Source organism: Diadema antillarum, unplaced genomic scaffold (assembly GCF_040938485.1).
Source record: "Diadema antillarum isolate AM-2024a unplaced genomic scaffold, OU_Dant_1.0 scf00000167, whole genome shotgun sequence".
Lineage (NCBI taxonomy): Eukaryota > Metazoa > Echinodermata > Echinoidea > Diadematoida > Diadematidae > Diadema > Diadema antillarum.
Genome location: NW_027271056.1, coordinates 2,017,660 through 2,038,229, shown reverse-complemented (window position 1 = coordinate 2,038,229; position 20,570 = coordinate 2,017,660). Strand labels below are relative to the sequence as shown.

The 20,570-nt window shown below is 39.0% G+C and overlaps 1 protein-coding gene across 1 annotated transcript; it reads left to right on the top strand.

Moving 5' to 3' along the window:
* The first annotated feature begins 4,939 nt into the window (after positions 1–4,939).
* On the top strand, positions 4,940–18,897 carry LOC139722602 (ankyrin repeat and MYND domain-containing protein 2-like). Its single transcript, XM_071633904.1, is given in 12 exon segments — positions 4,940–4,962; positions 7,041–7,111; positions 7,114–7,125; positions 9,466–9,530; positions 10,923–11,061; positions 11,703–11,876; positions 12,429–12,514; positions 13,415–13,623; positions 14,193–14,328; positions 15,190–15,318; positions 16,463–16,625; positions 18,368–18,897. Coding segments are annotated over 12 exon segments (1,317 nt in total). The 3' UTR covers positions 18,478–18,897.
* Positions 18,898–20,570: the final 1,673 nt, after the last annotated feature.

Sequence of the window (20,570 nt, the reverse complement as noted above, 5' to 3'; positions counted from 1 at the left end):
TTGAGAGCTCCTGAAAAGTAAGAGCAAAGGGTATAGAGAATAAAATAACATCGTTCATACTTTACAGAAAGTATGTATAATAACTATGAGCCAACAAATAACCGTTTGTTAACAGCATACAAGTGTAGTTTGCTATCAGGCACCCATTTGCTTGTAACTTCTCGAGATGATAGAAAAGACCACCGACAAGTAGGGTATGGGTGTTCACATTTTTTTAAATAGCATAGTTAGCATGGACATTTTTGGACAAAATTATGTGGGGCTTGGTATGAGTTTAAACTCTGAATCATGACAAATAGTCGTGATCAATTACTAGATTACTCAACATTTCACTATATATCACTACACACATGAGCATAAACACACACACACACACACACACACACAAGATAACAATATAACAATTTGTCCATGTAGACCTCTCGTATACTTGGATGCAGCGACTGCAGCTCAGATTCAATCAGCTTATGAGGCTGTGTCTGCTCCCTTGTTGATGGGTCTGACTCGGCTGTTGTATACCCCCTCTTCCATTGCCTGCTAAACCTGGCTGAGCTGTTGGCGGAATATGGTAAAAGGCAGCATACTTTAGTATTCTTCTGGACAGCACTGAACTAACTCTTAAAAAGACAAGAGCTTTTGTCAAATATAAAGCAGGGCTGCACACTATCCCATTTATTTTTTTACTTGTCTGGCCTGTCTGTCGGACCAGTAGGTACCCAGTTTTTCCATCTTTTACTGGTCCATTCCTGAAAAAGTTACTGGTCCACCAATGATTTTTACCGGTCAGGGACAGTCAGACCAGTGCAGGTAGGCAACTGCCACACAAGTACTTGTACATATTTGTGCATATTTGAGTTGATACATAATGATCTTGATGATTTTATGTAATGTTTTAATAATGGCTCGCTGAAAGTTAGACATAATACCTCACAGCTGATTTTGATTATGACTTACTATTTGATAAATTACATTCCACATGTAGTCATCTTCTGCTCATATTAGAAGTTGAAGAAAAATAATATGCAGTTTTTAGGCTTATTCCACATTGTGAGTAAAGTCAATCTTAAAAGGGCAGTTGCAAAACTAGCACTGAAAATACATTATGGATTGTGGTATCTCATTGCAGGAAGTAAACTCTAAACCCAATACATTTCCTTTTCCTCTTATCAAATTTGCATTTACTATACATGTATCTGCAGTGATGTGACCACAGATTTCCTGTATCCACAAAAATCAAGGAGAGGATCTTGAGAAAGAAAAGAGAGTACAAAATATGTGTTAGCTGCCTACCTCCATGAAGCATGCTTCCTCAACAGAACAGTCCTTTTCTGACCCTGTAGCAAACAAACAGGCAAAACACAATGGAGCATGAAAAAAACCAAACAAGAGAAATGTTGTTATGTATAATGCTAACTTTCAAACAGCACATATATTTAAATACCTCTTGATATATTTCAGTGAATACTTTAAAGCTTTGTAGGACATTTAAAGGGAAGCAGTCCTGAGATTTTCACTGTACTGATAATTAAGAAGAGTAAAAAATATAACCTTTCACCAATTTATACTCGTGGACATCAAAAATTGTCTCCGTACATGATTTTTAAAAAATAATTCCTGCAAGCGATCGTGCAAGAGCCTGCCAAAAGGTGCAACGTCATTGATGCCCTACTCTCAAGTTGACAGCCGTGCCTCAGAAAACCAATTTAAGTGTTCAAAATGATCATATCTGATTTTTTCATAAAATGCGACAATATGTGATTTTATTATTTCAAACAAAATATTTCAAGCTTATCTATACATACAATTAATATAAAAATAAATAGTAAACATGTATTTATAAATAACGAGGGATGACGAGCAGAACACCGATGGAAAGAGTTGTGCATCGATGACGTATGACTCTCCGCCAAGACTTGCTCATTTGCAGAGTCACACTTTTTTAACTGAAATGTACGAGCTTATTTGGTGATTTGAAAGTTTGTTTTTGATGAAAGTAGTTCATTGGAGGTACCAACAACAAAATATTTTTTTAAGTTTCGTGAGGACTGCGTCCCTTTAAGAGAGTTCAGGTGAATACTCTCATGACTCCTGATGTGTCAGGGTCAGAGTACGGATTAGGATTTATGGAAAAGACTTCTAAGTCCCTTGTCCACTACTTTTGCTGCCATGAGGACTTTCCTATCAGTACCATCATTTTAAAAGAGGACAACATTTTTAATGGGGTTGAGTTAAAACAGGGTGTGGAATTTTTATGGGGTTACTTAAAACAAAAAACAAAATAACAGTGATTAAAAAATAATCTTGAAGTTTTATTGTATTTTGAATCTTCACTACATCTACTTCTCTCATCTACAGTATCTCTGTTACCCTTCATCCACTTGCTCGTCTCATGTTACCATGTCAGTAGTTAGTACATTATTAATTATACCTCATTCCAGCACAGGACTGCACACTAACCCATTTTCTCTACTGGTCTGACCCATCACATCCCTGATGTACATTTTGTACCAGTAGGTAGGATACTCTACCTAGTTTTTTTCCATTTTCTTCAAGTCCATTCCTGACAAAGTTACTGGTCCGACAGTGATTTTCATTGGTCTGGACCGTAGGACCAGTGCCAGTATGCATGTTGGAATATATGAAATGATGTAAATCAGGGCTGCACACTAACCCATTTTTCTACTGTATGTACTGGTCCAACCTGTCTGTTGGACCAGCAGTAGGTACCGTACCCAGTTTTTCTATTTTTCTTTTTTTCTTTTTTTTTTTTTTTTTTTTACTGGTGGTCCATTCCTGAAAAAGTTACTGGTCCGACAGTGATTTTCATTGGTCTGGACCATCGGACCAGTGCCAGTGTGCATGTTGGAATAAATTAAGGCCTATAAGATTTTATGAAATGATGTAAATCAGGGCTGCACACTAACCCATTTTTCTACTGCACTGGTCCAACCTGTCTGTTGGACCAGCAGTACGAAAAGTACCCAGTTTTTCTATTTTTCTTTTCTTTTCTATTTATTTATTTATTTATTTTTTTACTGGTCCATTCCTGAAAAAGTTACCTGTCCAACACTGCAACAGTTTTTTACTGGTCAGAGTCTTAACATGCTAGAGACTGTTGGACCAGTGCCAGCTAGTGTGCAGCACTGTTCAAATCAAATTCAAGTAGAAATCTACAGTCCGACCTCCCTTTATCCGGATCTCTCAATTGTCCGGATGCAATCTTGATAGCATTATTTATTTCTTCTTCTTCTTTTTAATCAACTAGATCTAAATTTAGGCCCTAAATTTTTCTATGGGGAAAAGGGGGATTCCAAACTCAAACAAAATTCTACACCAATTCACATGAATTTCATATATTCCCAACATATTCACATTATATTTTCATCTAAACAACATGCATTTAGACATTCACAATCCCCCAAATTTTGGACGAATTTCTCCACTCAGCGCCTTGAAGCTCAGCCTCATAAACAGTCACAGACGGCTTATAAAGTATATTAACGTTAAAGGGATAGTACAGTTTTGGTGGAGATGGGAATTAGGTTTTTAACTTTTTGCGAGATACCAAGAAAACACTTATGATATAGTACAGAACATACCATTTTAAGAGGAATTCAAAGTTTATTTGATGAAAATCGGGTTTAGAATGACTGAAACATCAAAAAACAAAGTAAAACAAAGCGATCCTAATAAAGTGTGGGTCCCACACTTTATTACAATCATTCTTTTTTTGATATCTCATTCTCAGCCATTTCAAAACCAATTTTCATCAAATAAACGTTGAATTCCTCATAGAATTACATGCTATTTCACATTTTATAAGAGGTTTCTCATTATATCACCAAAAAATGTTAGAAACCTGAAATTAGGTCTCAACCATAACTGTACAATCCCTTTAAATACACAGCCCAGTCGCTGTAAAAAACGCCGTGCGAAGCTCTGCATCTGCACGGCGGCGTCTGGTCGGGCCGGGCTATTAAAGACGAAGGCAAACATGTACATACATGTGTGTAACATACACGAACAGCGTGCACGTTCGGAAACTATGATCGAAATTTCAGACCTTAAATGAGGCAATAAAATCCTTACCAAGGAGTGATGGGTTCCAGAGCCACACAGTCTACATGAATCACACGAATGTAGGCCCCGATTGTTCGGAAACTCCAATTTTACAGCGCGAATTGTCCGCAAACCCAAACATATATTCGTCAGCCTTCGGACGCCGGTTAGACTTGTGAGCGCGGCCATGTTGATGTAACATCCCAACACACACCACTAGTCTTTTCCCAGACAACACCTTGTTGTTTTCGCCATCTCGTGTCAAGATCCAGCGAGATTTGCCCTTTGTCTCCGATAAAAAGTATAGCCACTTTAAATCTACTAGTATTCTAGGGCCTATATCTTTAAGTCATACATCATTAAGCTCATGAGGAAAATAATTATGTGATGATTTCTTGACTAAGTGGCTTTCTTTTACTTAAGTTCGTAAATTTATAGGCCCGCAGGCCCTACATTCCACAGTTTGTGAAGAAAAACCTACGATCAAACAGCAGACCAGTGATTGCCTCAATTATTATCCCTAACACTTCTCTTGAATTTACTAGCATGTGAAAGTCAAAGAGAAAGACATGAAAATTCAATGTGAGGAGCACCTCTCAAATTCATACTCTCCAGCAAGTGTAAATCCAGTCTGCCATTACTCTGAAGGATATTCAAAGGTTTTAAGGGTTATAATTGAATAACAGGGGCGGATCCAGGAATTCCGTAAAGGGGATGCATCTTTACAAAATCTAAGGGGGGGGGGGGGGGGGGCGCCCGGTGCGCCCCGGATCCGCCACTGAATATAGAAGTAAAATTTTGTATGTAGGTCTGCAAAGAGCACTTATAGTCACACGCCCCCACCCCCTCCCCACCCCCCCCCCCCCCCATCACTGGAACAATGGAAGAGAAAAGAGCTCAATGGTATAGGCATGTGGAACCGGGAAATGTGCAAACGCCGGGAAATGTGTGATCATTTACTATATTTCGTCGATTTTGTATATAAAGATGGTAGATAAACTCTATATCAAAGCGGTGTGTGAACCTTCACCATTTATATTTTCTTGATAAAGTCCGATTGACAGATTTTCACTAAACTTGGCAGGAAGCACCATTTCTAGGCCTATAGTAATTTATAGATCTCAATTTATTTGAATTGCCCTCCCCCTTTCCCGTTTTTTTCTTCTTTTTCTTTTTCTCTCTTTTTTTTTTGGGGGGGGGGGGGGGGGGGGGGACTTCAGGGCACCTGAATCCCCGAACTATGGTCACATATAAATTCTCCTTCTCTATAACCGAATAAAACGTAAAAAATGGTCGTTACAAATACTGGAGGCCGCTATATATACAGGTTCTTTCACGGAGGGAATTGTTTATAGGCCTATATAGTTTAGTGGGCGTATACGGCAGGTGGCAGCTGTATGTAGACTAAGCAGTTGGATGCAGAGACAGATTTGATTGAAGCCCTAATTCAGTAAAACCTGTCTGTCCATACCAAAGGAGATGGAAAATGGATGTTATAGACAGGTGGCCGCTATAGCCTCAGGTTCCTTTGCACAGTGCCTTTTCTCTCGGAGGGAATCGTTTTTAGAGGTCATAGGTAGGCCTATAGGCCTATACGGCGGGTGGCCGCTACAGACAGATTTTATTTTTGATTGAGTGATTGAGTGTTTATCTTTTGATACACAATATCGGTGAAGTGAATGGTTTGCACATATCCCGGCAAAATTGACCGTTTGCACAGATTTCCGTCATTGGCCTATACGTTTGCACATTTCTCGGCGTCAACTAGTGCACATTTCCCGGATCCACAAGGCCTACATTTTGCTAGAGCACGTAGGATGTTGAAAGTACATTGTATTAGCTATCGTTTACTCCGCACCTGTATCACATCATTAGATTCAAGTACAGCTGTAGACCTACTCACCTTCTGAGCGGCCTGAAATTCATCTCCGCCAGGAGGTGAAACCTATGGCTAGCTACACCCGGCGGAGAGTGCGTTTACCAATACAGCATATATGTTTATCTCATGCATACTCATAAATTTGTGTACCGGTAGGCTATAGCCTATAGGCCTATACCCCATCGAGGCCTAGATAACTCGAGAACGGAGGACGATCGAATTTTCACAAAATTTGCAGGGTAATTAACTTTGGTCGATAGTGAGGGAAAAAAAGAAACAATTAAATGGGGGTCATGAGGTCAAAGTTTTGTCAAGTTTGGTATTTAGCTACATTGTATTTGGCTATTGTTATGTTCGCTTTAGCAGCCCTCAAGTATTTTATTTCCATCTATGTACAGAATGTGATCCTACTGATCATGTGACACTATATGTTACAAGAATATACTATCATTTTTGACGTTTTGAAGTGTATCCATGTAGGCATTATATTGTTTGGAAATGAAAATAAAAAAAACAAGGAATGAATGAAAGAAGTTCAAAGGTCACCAATGGGTCATAAAGGACAACGTAAGCTATGGCTTAATCTCCCAATAACTTGCGGGATGACCGGATTTTCACCAAACTTACAGAATAAGAAAGAAGAGATTAAATTTGGGGGTCACGAGGTCAAAGGTCATGGAGTCATAAAGGACATATCTCAACTTCCAATACTTTGTACTATTGATATTCCGTGTGTAAACTTGTATCCGAACAATAAGAATGCGCGATACAACATTCTAGAAAATTCCTGCTGTCGTCGGTCGCGATCGGAGACAGCAAAAGCAGAAGCAGCACGAGAGCATGTAAAAAGCAGTGAAGACCTACCTACGGCACGTACAGTGAGAACCCGACCGATCATTGGGCCTTATCATTATCAACGTTGTTTTTCACGATCTTCCTATCTCAGGCAGCATGCGCCGCACGCGCGCAGCTCGCTCGATCGCGCGCTCTGTGTAAACGTACGTAAGAGCTAGCTAGTGGTAGCTAGCTGTGCGCGAATAGAATCCACAGACAGAAAGGTTGAGCAACACTACATTTTATGCACTGGAGCTCTATCACCCAGCGTTGGAAAACCGAGAAATCAGTGCGATCCTGCCAAATCTAACAAGATGGAAGCCAAGAAGGAACTTTTCGAAGAATACAGGCTGGTAAGAAACATTTTCGTAGCGAATGATTAAAATTTTGATAATTAACAAGTAGATACGGTAAGTCAAATGTGTCGCTCACGATAACGACGGTAAACGTTAGTAAATTATTATAGTAACAGTACCACAGTGGTAGTGTAAACGATTGCCAGGCAGGATTATTCACGATCACAATAACATTAACAACATTCTGATATTAGCTCTCCGCCGCTCGACCTCCGAGCTCCGCGATGCCATAGAATACGAGGCGACCGAGGATGGGGATTCATGTTTTTTACATTCCTAAGTGAGATAATGAGAAATCTCTTATGAAATATGAAAGAGCATGTAATTTTAAGAAGAATTCAACGTTTATTTGATGAAAATTGGTTTTCAAATGGCTGAGATATCCAAAAAAGTGATGATAATAATATTAATAAGAGACTAGGCCTACAGTAATTTACAGGCCACAACTTTATTAGGATCTCTTTGTTACACCTTGTTTTTGGATATCTCGGCCACTTCAAAACCGATTTTCATCAAATAAACTTTTGATACCCCTTGGAATTGCATGCTCTTTGACATCTCAGAGAGTGGTTTCTGAATATCTCACAAAACGTCAAGAGCTAAATCCTCACCTCGACCAGAACTGTACACACCCTTTAAACGTTTAAGTAATGATGATGGGTAGATTTAACTGTTACCAGTACTCAGTGTGTTAGATCCATATTTGAAATAGTAGTACGAAGAGCTAATATCATGCAAATTGATGTATCTAAATGGTCTAAATACGGCATTATCGAGAAATAGGTCCCCACTCCATTCACCGCCATTCAGAATTTCGTCATAGCCGGGGACTTCTTTCGGCCTCCGGCCTCCATCATGACCATTTTTGGCATTTTTATAGACTTTGTCTTTTTAGTGGAAACGCACACGCAGAACGAGAGGGGACCGATATCACGATTTGGCCCTAAATACTTCAAATTTTGCTACCTTCTGATAACTATGTAAGTCTACTACTCATTGACCACCTATTTTTTATTTTAATCGACCACTCTCACGCAATGGCTTTCTCGCATATAAAATAACAAATATGCGCGGGACAGGGCGCAATACGCTGGAACATTCGAACATGAATACAAATCAAGAAAAATTAGAGAGATACAGGTAAATAACATGAGGAAACAGGAGGAAAAAGAGCTGAAGAAAATCCTCATAATAGTAATACACATAATTGTTGGTAACACATATTTGCCCATTCACTGGATTTACGTTTTTTTCAATGAGAAAACAGGCGGTCAATTAACATGATGAGCTTGCGCCGGTGTACAGTGAAAAATGTCACCTGTGTTTGCTGCCAAGAACTTCGCGCATACGGTACGAGTCAACAATCTGAGCTCAGGATATGAATTTGCGATATTTTCTGCCTTGAGTGGAATGAAATTAAAGTGAAAATGAGGGATATTTTCTAAGATACAAGGTATTCATTCAAAAAGCGGTCGATGAGTAGTAGTAGGTCCAACTATACCCTGTAGGCTGTCACTGTACTGTTCAGTTCCTATACGATCTACAGATTCCAATTGCGGTCTGTGCGCCGCGCTGCATATTGAACCAGCCTTCCCATTTCCATTCTTCACTGCAAATCACATGACGCATGTTCTTGTTTGTGGAAAGAGCAGTTGTGGAGGCTTGTTTTGAAGATAAGTTTTGTCTTTAAAACTAGTAAACTTTAGAATCTGTGTAACTGATTAGGTCTATTGCCAGAGACAATGACCGTTGACTGAGCTGTGTAATGTACATTCTAAGGACAAGTTCACTCTATGGGTATAAACTCGGCCTAGCGGGTAAATTCAGCCCCCAGCGCGCGCATTACAACTTGTTATTATGCGTGCGCTGGGGACCGAGTTTACCCGCTAGGCCGAGTTTACCCATAACTATAATGATATGTGTGGTTTGATTGAATGCAATGATAATAATATTACTAACCCCACCAGCAACAGCAACACATATAGCACCCTGGGGTTATAACATTACTAGTAGTAGAACCCACAGTGAAAGTTTGAGGAAAATTGGACCATCTGTTCAAAATTTAATAGTTTCTGTGCAGCTATTACTTGATGAGGATTGACGCTGGCTGGGGTGGGTGAGGGGCTCTACTGTCTGATAGTGTGCTACTTGCATTGTGCTGAGACGTTATGTTGGGCCAGGGGAGAGGCTTGTTCATCATTTAGTTACTATCTCATGCTGTATCTGCTGCCATGCTGTTCTGGGAATATTTTGCAAATGTGATGAGAACTGAAACAATTTTCATGTCTTGTGCATGCTCCATTCAAAGTTGTGATGCTTGTTTCCTCTGTGCACTAGGTGACACTGAAATGATGAGGCAGTTGATTGGAAGTTCAAATGTGTCCGTCAACTGTGTGGATGATGTAAGTAATAGAAACTTCACTTGATGGTCCATCACATTAATATGTTTTCTTTACATTTAGCCTCCAGACTGATGCCATTTTATAAAGCATTAATAATCAATACTGCCTGCCTCTGATGAACTTTGTGTATGGATAGAATGATAAGAATAAAGCCGTTAACTATGAATGGCAGAGACTCCAACTCTCCCGTTTTCGACGGGAGATCTCCCGCCGAAAACCTATTTTTGCAAAATCGCCCGTTCTCCCGCTTGAGATTTAATTTCTCCCGCCCTGGCTCTGTGTCTCCCATTGGAAAGGATTTCTTACTTATTGCTATTGTATGTTGAAAAAATAAGCCTTAGATAGCACCAGAGAGCATCTAGAACCCTGGGAACTTGGCGCTTCGCACACAGCAACTTGGAGTCTCCCGTTTGCTAGGGGTTTCAGGCGGGAGAATCTCCAGATCAGAAGGTGCTTTGGGTTGGAGCCTCTGGAATGGTAGAGTGTCATAATCAAAGTAAACACTAGTTGCTCACTTGTCATTTTAGAGGTGATGAACAGAATGTCACAGTTTTTTCTTGAGAATGATGAATTTTTTTAAACAGCCTCTTCTTGGGCTATTGAATTTTATGTTGCAATACTTGCTTTTACTATGTTATCAGCCAAGAAGAAGGCAACCAATTATCCTCGTCCATTTAAGGGGGTGGTATAGTATTGGTGGAGATGATTGGGCTTTTAATTTTTTGCGAGATGCCAAGAAACCACTTATGAAATAATACAGAGCATAACATTGTGAGAGGAATTCAAAATTGATTAGATGTAAATCAGTTTTGAAATGGCTAAAAGCAAACTAAAAAAGAAGTAAAACAAACTAATTCTAATGAAATACCTGTTGGTCCCACTTTTTTTTAGAATTGCTCTATTTTGGATATCTCAGCCATTTCTAATTTTCATCAAATAAATGTTGACCTCCTCTTGAAATAATATGCTCTTTCATATTTCATGAGAAGTTTCTCATCACCTTGCCAAAAAAATGCTAGAAGCCTTAAATAAGGTCTCAACCAAAAAGATATGATCCCTTAATGTTATTGCCTACTTACACTAGCTGCAATATTTGCAGTTTACAATTCCAAATATTCTGGTCCCAGAAGCAACATGGTTGGTATTTAGGTCTGTCTACTATAAATTATGGCTTCATAGCATAAGAAACTACTTCTCCCCATTTAGATTTTTTATTTATTCATTTTTGTTTAGCATGAAGTAAAATGACTGTCATGTAATAACATACAATTGTATGTGATCCTGAAGACTTTTGGCTGAGCAGAAAAGTACATCAGAGGGATTGCCACACTTCCCCCTCCCCCAATATCACTGAACTTACATCCACCATTATCTTTGTTGTGCTCACTACAGCATGGAATGACTCCACTACAGAATGCTGCATTCAAGGGCAACGTTCCCATGTGTGAACTCCTGTTGGCCCATGGGGCCGATGTCAATGCAAACCACCATGAAAATGGCTACACTACTCTCATGTTTGCCGCCCTCTCTGGTAAGTCTTCCTTGTTCTTTAAATCGTCGAGCTCACCTTTTGAAATATTTCCCACATAAAGATCTATTGAAATAATTCTGATAACTTTATGGAACAAAAATACAGCAGCATGCTGTTGAAAGGGTTCAGTGTGTTTCACGTGTGGTTCCTGTTATGTGTCAACTCGTTTCGTCTTTGCTTGTGGAATTGTAAAAGATTGAGGTATTTATCGCACCTGAAACTCAGGAGAGAGGTCCTTATCAAGACTGCATTTAATTTTTACTTGGAAATATATTTGAAAAGATAAGGACAAGACAAGCAAGGGGAATATAGTCAAGTTTCTTGTGTATCTATGTCCAAGTAACCACAATCTTAATGTTGAAAGAAAGCCATTCCAGCCTCAGGTAGGATGCCAGATCATGGAGTTACTAGTATACAGGATTTATCCTTGTAACCCACTGCTATATATAACACTTCAAGAGCAAGGAAAATAATATGTTGTTGATTTTTGTATAACTTCTTGGACTGCAATGTGAATGTAGAAATGGGTATGCTCTTGAGAGAGGCAAGAGTTTGTGTAATTAATGTGAACAGTGGTAGTGTTTTTTGTTTTAATCTTTCTGTTTTTTGTTGTGTGTGTGTTTTTTTTTGTCTGGTACCAGGTAACACAGAAGTAACCCGCCTCATGCTTGAATCTGGTGCGAAGACATCACCAACAAACAGTGTAGGTCGCACAGCTGCCCAGATGGCTGCCTTTGTTGGCCAGCATGCATGTGTTAGCATCATCAACAACTTCTTTGATCGCGAGCAACTTGACTACTATACAAAGCCCAGAGGTAGGCTGCAGTTGATTGGTTAGACTGGGTGACTGCTTGGGTGATTCTGACCAGTGCTGCACTGTAATGGTGGTAAACACTCTTGTAGCAACATGTATAGAATTTATTTATAGACAGGATGTATAATGTCAGTAGAGATGATTAGGTGTATATCTCTTGTCCTTCATGCTTTCAGGTTATAAAGACTTGCATTTAAAATGTGTTATCAGATAACTGAAGGATAAATTGCTACCCTTCTCCCTGGATATTTGTAATGATGGTTCAATTGCAACTATTCATTATTATTTACTTTGTATATTTGTGCAGACTGATGGATACCTGAACTTTCAGAACTTTACATGATAATAACATTTCTTGTAGAGGGCATAGCACTGCTGTAGCATAGCTATGCATTTGAGAAAATATATAAAAGACTAGACAAAAAAAATAAGAGCTAGAGACTACATCTGGGATTTACGAGCAGAACTGTTGATACCATGATATAGAGTGTGTCATCATTTTGTACTCCTTCACCATGTGTGTGTTCTGATCTTGTTTCACACTTTATGATAGGTTTTGAGAAGGAGTCCAAACTACCGCCAGCTCTTGCCCCCAGCCTGCACAAACTGATGCTCATGCACAACCTCAACCCAGTAAAGGTAATGCCTGTATTGCTGGCAGCATATGTCTTTCCATAATTAACTTACTTTTCTTATGTACACATTTTAGATATTTCTGTCGTCTCATAATTTAGCCTTCTTTTTTTTTTCCATTTTACCTCCGCCAAGGAGGTTATGTTTCTGTCAGCCTTGGTTTGTTTGCCTATTTGCAAAATAACTCAAAAAGTTCATCACACAGATGTAGATGAAACTTGCAGGAAAAGTTTATAATAACACAAGGAACAGATGATCAAATTTTGGTAGGGATCCAGGAATTTATATGAGTTTTGAAGGATTTTTTTGTCTTTGGCAGATAGGGTCAATAAACTTTGGAGTTCAAGCTGCGCGTATTTGAGGTTTGCTTGCGTGCACTAAAGCACATGCACTGCTCGAGGCACAGCGCAGCATGCAGGAAGCTGATGAGGTACGTAAAAACAAGGCTTCTTTATCATTGGAAAATATGGCGATTATCAGCATGTGTATATGGATGGAAATGAGCTGCTTGGTGGAGGTTTGCTCTCTCTGAATGCTTTTCTAGTCTTATCAAGTGATGACAAAATGAACTGTATTCAGTGACTTATTTCTTTTAAATGATAGTTAGTATAATTATATGGATGATATATTACACTGATAGTAGTGAAAAAAGAAGGAAAACTGTACGTCCGATTTATTAGTCTGCAATTGCTGAGGGAATATCAGCCAGCACTAATGCTGTATGAAGGCAGGTAAAAGTCATAGGAAGTGATTTCATCATGAATTGCACTTTCATACCAGCAGTTTAAAAACTTGGACTCTACATTAGAATCTGTCTCTCTCATCCAGTTCTGACATCAAAAACAAAAGGTATTCTTTTTGATATGCGTCGATGCCATTTGATGCAACTTTGTGTGTGCTATGTAGATCGTCCTATACCTGAAGAGAAATGAGAACCTCCTCAATGAGGCATACAAGGTGGGCAAGGTCCTTGAGCACATCTGCGAAAGGCAGATGAAGGCATCGGACACCAACGACGTCCTCGCTGTCAAGATGCATTACCTAGGCGAGGTCGTCCGACAGTGCCACAAGTGGAATATGGAGAAGGAGAATGGAACAGATGAATTTGTCAAGTTGTAAGAAATTAACCACTTTAACCGTTGTCTTTCTGAACCAATCTTCTTCAAAACTTAGTGTAGATGTACATTTTTTTGCCATTTAAATTCCTCAGAATCCTTGAGTCTAGTAGACAAATTTGATTGTATTTTATTTGATTTAATTATAGTTGTTATCATATAGGCATTCCTCGTATCCTTCATTTGGTATTATTAATTTATCTGGTCTGAACTTCTTATCCAATCTCCGTTTCTCATTTATAAACACTGATTATTTGGGGCTTACAGCCCAAGAAACTTGCTTTTATGTAGGTTCCGTCATACTTCTCTTTGTACAACCCGATTCCGGTTTTGACCAGTTATTGTTATAATTACTGTGTATGATATTATGTATGTTTATTCTTTTGTTTCTTTATTACTGACAAGGTTCAAGAATTAATGTTATTATTCTAGATGTAACATTATATGAGTAGTAAGAAATGAATTGAATCGATATTGAATATTGATACTTAAAAAAAAAATAGGTTGAACAATCATAGTTGTTATATCTGACCTCTAACCCTTTGTGTACCTTTCTGTGCTTTCATCAGCCTCTTGCGAGCAAGGGAGAGTGATGGAGCGCGGCTGAACATGGAGAAGATGCTGCGTGAGATCATCCGGGAATTTCCCTACCACGAGAGCGAGCTCTTTGTCCAGATTGTCAGAAATCTTGCTAACGTCAAAGTAGTGAGTACAATGGTTCAAATTCCTGCTCAGTTGCTCATAATTGCACTACACTTGAACATATAGCAGAAGCGATAATAACATCAATGTTTTGACTTGCATTGACAAGCCCTTTTTATTTGTACTGAACATGATTATGCAGATGGCATTTTCTATGTCAAATGTCAAATCGAAGTCTTAATGCCACCTAACCTTAGGAGGTGAAATGTACTGTACTTTTCTATTTGCTTTCTCTGAATGTTTGCTGCAAATTTTAATCAATCATTTTTTTGTGTTTGGACTGATGAATGTGCAGCCATATCATGCATAGGGTTTCGTCATCAAAGGTCATGCGTCATTCCTCCTTCAAAGAAATTGTAAACAAGCTGCATGTCCATTCATGACGTACATTTTGTTCTTACATAAGACATAAATTAGTGGTCTTATGTATTCAAAACCACACCCAAAGTATCATTACAAAATGCAATCCATGTTGATAAGGAAGAATAGGATGAAGATGTTTTCCAATATTCCACGAAGGGTCTAACATCATGTTACATCTGCCTGTTATGTGATAAGTGAACTTTTGTCAAATTTGTTTTTTCCTGTCCGCTTCCCCCTTCATAATTTTTTATTTATTTATTGTATATATATATTTTCTTTTTCTTTTTCTGAAATGCATTGAACCAGGTTTAGTGGGCTTTTTAAGATGACAACAAAGTAATTGCTGGTTCTTTTTCTCTTTAAAAGCCTTAGGTGACTATCATTCTCAGAATTGCCTAACACATCATAATTGGCAAATTAAAAAAAAAATGCAATAATCATAAAATTATCAAACCATTGCTGTAAATATCTTTGTTTGTTTCTGTGTGCATGTCAATTCAGGGTGACCACCCAACAGCGCTTGGTATAATCACCCAGGCAGTGAATGGGGCACGCAGCCTGGAGGTCCCCAACCCTTGCAACACGTGTGGAGAGGCTAAGGCCAGTAAGAAATGTTCAGCCTGCAAAGCAGTAAGTCCCCAGTGTACAGAGATGTTAACATTACATCCAGGTTGCCTAATCATCCAGTGTTGTTTTTCACGAGACAACTGAGTGAAGAAAAAGTATGATTAAGAGATATTATGGTATTGTTTGATAGAGAGGTGTACAATTATTCCAAGTGACTATGATTGTTGTAACCATGATAGACAATTGAAGGCCTCACAGCCAAGTGGTCGATATCTAGTTTCTGCTGTGTTGAATGTAATGATTACACGAAAGTTGCAATTGTGAGGTTCATAATGAAAAGGGACTCTTGTAGACTCAGCAAAATTAACATTTGAGAATGGTATTCTTTCAAAATTCAGACAGAAAAATAAAACTGATAGTGAATTTGCAGGTTTCAAAGTCTTTCGTGGACAGTAGTAGGGATCATATTCAAATATGCAAATTAGATGAAGTGATGATGTCTTCACTTCAGATTTGTCCCACTTAACTGCCCCCACCCCCCTCCAAAAAAAAAGTAAGTAACTCTCTAATTTGACTTTGGCCACACATAGACAGTGTAATCATGCTATGATTAGATCCTAATTAATAGTGTGAGTGTAAAGTCACAGATCTTTGCATCATCCTGTAGAGCTCCAGGCAAATACAGACTTGACAGGATGTGTATTTCATAGTGTTTTCTGTTGTTGTTTTTTTTCTCCACAATATTACCGGTGGCCCTGGTGTTGTTTTCAAAAGCGTCATCACTCTCTGCTAGAGAGCAGTATTGGTTATTCTTTTGTTTGTCTCTGCACTAATGTCTTACTCCTCTGAAAAGAACAATAACTTAAATCCACATATAACGTGGATATTGCAAGGGATTTTAACAATTTTGAATCTACATTTTGTTGCATTGAAAGCTTTTTCTTATTAATGCTCGAAACAGTCAAAATAGAGTCCTAAATATCTTCCAGCATTGTAGCCTTAAATAATAAATGTTTAATGCAGTGCAACTTCAAGTCAATGTCCCTGGTAACAGACTATAGACGTCTAATACAAGCTTCAGACATGTTTGATGCTAATTTCAAATTGAACCCACAAAAGAGGGAGGATTGATAACACTAACATGAGAAGCACTATCCTGCTATCCTCTCGCAGTTGGTTGATTTGTGATCTTCGTTGACCTTGGCAGGTGATGTACTGTGACCAGACGTGCCAGAAGCTGGAATGGTTCACCCACAAGAAGCAGTGTAAGCGACTGGCCCAGGAGCACAAAGAAGAGATGGAGATGGAACGGCAGCAGCGGGAGAAGAAGGAGGAGATTGTCCGCAAGCAGAGGGAGGAGATACTGAATGGTGAGTAGGAAAGGAGGGGTTGCCATGGCAATGCATGGGTCGCATCCATGTGGGTGAAGGTGGAGTTGCAGCTTGTCTTTGGCTATCCATGCAGCTCAAGGTGGGGTGTAGTGCTCCCCCGTTAATCACGAACCGCTTTAGTTGGAACCCCGCATAAGTGCAACAAAACTTAATGAAGCAAATTTTTCATGTGTTATTTCCACCGCTTAATCAGAACAAAAAACCACCTTATCAGGACATAGTCTGGCTGGAACACTTCCATTGTCTGTCATCAATGTCTAAAAAAAATAATAAGTAAATCCTTACAAATAATCATAGGAGTCTATTTCCTTACCAGAAGGGTTATTTTCTAACCAATTCCAGATAGATTATGCCGATTGCACGATCTACAATGTAAGCATTTGCCGTAACGCAGCAGGACGTAGAGCAGGCGGTCATATTGAGTATTATAAAATGGGTTCAAGAATGTGGCTAATAGGAAGCGCTGAAATGAGTCACGTGTGCGTTGGTTACTTTAGTCCCATTGCACTGCGTGTTAAATCCTATTGCCGATCGTCTGTGCGCGCGATGGCTCCTTTGAATTGCATGCATACGCGCTGTCAATCCTGTAAACAACTTCTAGTTCGGGCTGCCGGCTGGCCGGCCTTTCTTGTGCATAACATGTGTGGCGTACGTATACTCTTATACGTACAGTACTTATATGTGCGGGATTTCCGAGTGTGACGTGTGTAAATGTTTGGGACGAACATCTTCGGACATCTTGACCCACAAAGGTAGGTGAAAAATGATGTTAGTTTTCGACCCATTTTATAAAACAAATGATGCACAGGATTATTATCCTGTGCATCATTTGTATATCGTCAGATTCTACTTCTGCGCTTACCAGCCCTTCAGTGCGACATGGAGAGTCACCTTCTTTACATGCGGCCCTTGCTCTCCTTGTTTGTGCATAGTATGCATGTAGTGTGTGTCTGTCTTTGTGTGACAGACAGCGTGAGATGGAGGCCTGAATATCAGAAAAATGTGTTCATTGCAATCATTGTTGTAATGTGCATTTTGTCAACACATTCAAGTTAGCAGTGCTGCCTCTTTTTCTGCATTAGTAGGGTCTTGGGTATCGTGACTTGATGTGTACTATGAGCTCTAAAAAGGGTTATTTTTTTGGATCAAATGATCGAAGGGTTGATTTGATGATGCATTTGCCAAAATTATGAAACTGCTGTGTTTTTTTATGCCTCCGCCATGAAGTGGTGCCGGAGGCATTATTTTATTGGTGTTTTGTGTTTGCGTGTCAAAACGTGTGTAGTTTTTTGCGATGGTTATCAGTTGGTTTAATAACTGCATGATTTGGTGTAATGACCACAGACTAGGCTTCATGTTGTGTGGTTTGCATGGGCCAGTACCAGCCACTGCTTAAGCAGGAGCACAGGAAAAAAAAAAAAAATGGGAGAAAAACTTGTCTCCTGATTTTCTCTGATTGAGCGGTTACCACTGTATTGTGATACTTGCTGCAATGTCCTGTTTATGATCATGAGCTCTTGTATCATAGATTGTATGGCTTCACAAGAATTACACAGCGCCTGCATCCTCCACATACATGTTTTTGCATCACACAGGATGTTTATAAATGCTTCATGCATTCTATAATTCTAAACTTGTTTTTATCATTAGCAATTTCTCTGAAACTCAAACATTCCATGCTACCATTGTAAGTTCATCGGTTGTCCTTTATGCATTGTTAGGTACTGATGAAAAGAATCAAGAAACAAGTGAGAGTGACAAGCCGACCTGCTCTGAAGATGGAACAGTGCAAGGGGTGGCTGAGCAGCTTGCAGGAACAACGGTAGGGTAGACGCCCCCTTCATATGGACTTGAAAGGAACCTGAAGTTTGGTGCAATGAGACGCACCTTGGCATGGGACGTCCTGTGGCAATGAGGTTACAATGTGGCTTCTCTCGGGTGTTGGACAATTTTGATCGGCGCCATCGTGGGACCTCAGAGTAGACAGTGTGACTGGGTGAGTGGGTTTTTCACTGGGAAAGCAACAAGCAAATTCTTCACAAACATTTCCAAAATGCTGTCGGGGTGACGATGCTACTTCTGTGACAGCTTTTTGTATTTATTGTGTTGTTGGGTTCACTCTTCGATAGCATCTGTGGTGTTCAATTTACTTCTATTTAATCTTCTGTTCACAGCGTGTTTGATTTCTGTTCAGTACTGGATATCATTAGTGTTGCTGAGTTTTGTCCAATAGTATGGGAAATGTTTTCTCTTTTAACTTTTCCATGTAATAACTTTTTACAAATATCGGCATCTCACTCTAAATGATTAGATATGTTTATGCAAATGGAAAAGTGAGAGGCTAGGGCCTTTGCTTGAGAATTGTATTTCAAATTACCCTTGCTCATATCAGTCTCACAAACTTTAAATGTGTCAGAATTAAGTACATCTTGTTCAACAAAATCTTCACAATTTGAACAGCCTAGTGTGACAGTGTGAAAAGCACAAGAATGTGTGGTCTTGCTTCAGATCAGTGGTGTAACTGAGGGACAAAATGGCTAAAATTGAGAATTGTTTTTGAGCTATGAAATGTTGACATTTTAGTTATGGTTGGTATTTTAAGAGGAATAATGTTTGAGAGCTCCCATTTCACTAAAGAAAAAAAAAATTACAGAGAGCTGAAATGAAGAGTGCAGCAGATTTTATGGATGATCCATTTTTTCAGTTCTTGTTTTATAAGCGTAAAAATATTTAACTTCTCTTTCCATCCTTATAATTATTTAGCGCTTGTAATATGGACTTAAAACTATAGTCTACTTTTTTTTCAAATGAAGAAATGCAAGTATTGGCAGGAGGAAAACTAAAAATGCGACATATTTACAAAATTGCATTCTTTTTAGAATGTTTATCCCTAAAAATGGTAGAAATTAGTCAGTGACATTGCATACAAAACATGCATAGGAAGTAACATTATGATAATAGGTATTACCAGATTTCAGTCACTTTAATGTGTGGTGATAATTTACTTTGACGCTATGTTTCAAACTTGATACCTCTACTTGCTGGTAACAATTGGTATTGGACTCCAGCATCAGTAACCAGTAAAGATGCCCCATAATTTTACTTCTTCGTAAATGCTAATTATACTACAACAGTATTTGTAACTGTAGGAATACAAGCTAAAGACTGTTACTAATAACACCAAAATTTAAATGTCTATAGGACAGAATATTTACTTGAATTTAAGATCCTCCACTCCTCTGTCAGAGAGTAATGTGCCATAATACTATATCTTTATTTGAACACTGTTGTGATGAGTTTATCATACATAGTATGTTACTTTCTTCTCCAGAGATTGAAATGGGAAAAGCCATGTAATAGCTATACATTTTCTGTCCAGAAGCAGCTTCAAGCATCTATAGTTATGTTTGAAATGCTGTTCTTTAATGTTTGGATTATATCGACGATAAGCTGGTCAATTCCGAAATGCTCCTGAGATACAGGAAGTGCGATAGTGTACTTCCTGTTGTAGAATGACATCTTTCATTCTCTTTGGTGGCCACACAAAGAAATTGGATGACCCTGTGGGTTGCATGAACGAGATTTGTAGCCAGTGATGCCCTCACCTACGCCAGGGTACCACCTGTCGTCATAAATGAGAGCCACCCAGGATCCATGAGAGCTGAGGAGATGAAGATTCGGAAGCTTCAAAACATTCGGTTTTTGCAGCTGCATGTGGTTCATTATGAAGGAATTTAATGGTGTTCAGAGGAATTTCAGAGGTAGTATTTCAGCAGCCAAGCAGTGATGCTGTAGTGTGAAGCCTGTGCTTATGGCATATATTCTTCATGGAAAGAATGCACGTGTTGACTACAGTGTATCTCATTTGAGGTGTCAGAAGGTTTTCGTTAGTAAGTTGTTTGTCTGGAGCCGAGAGAGTTTTTG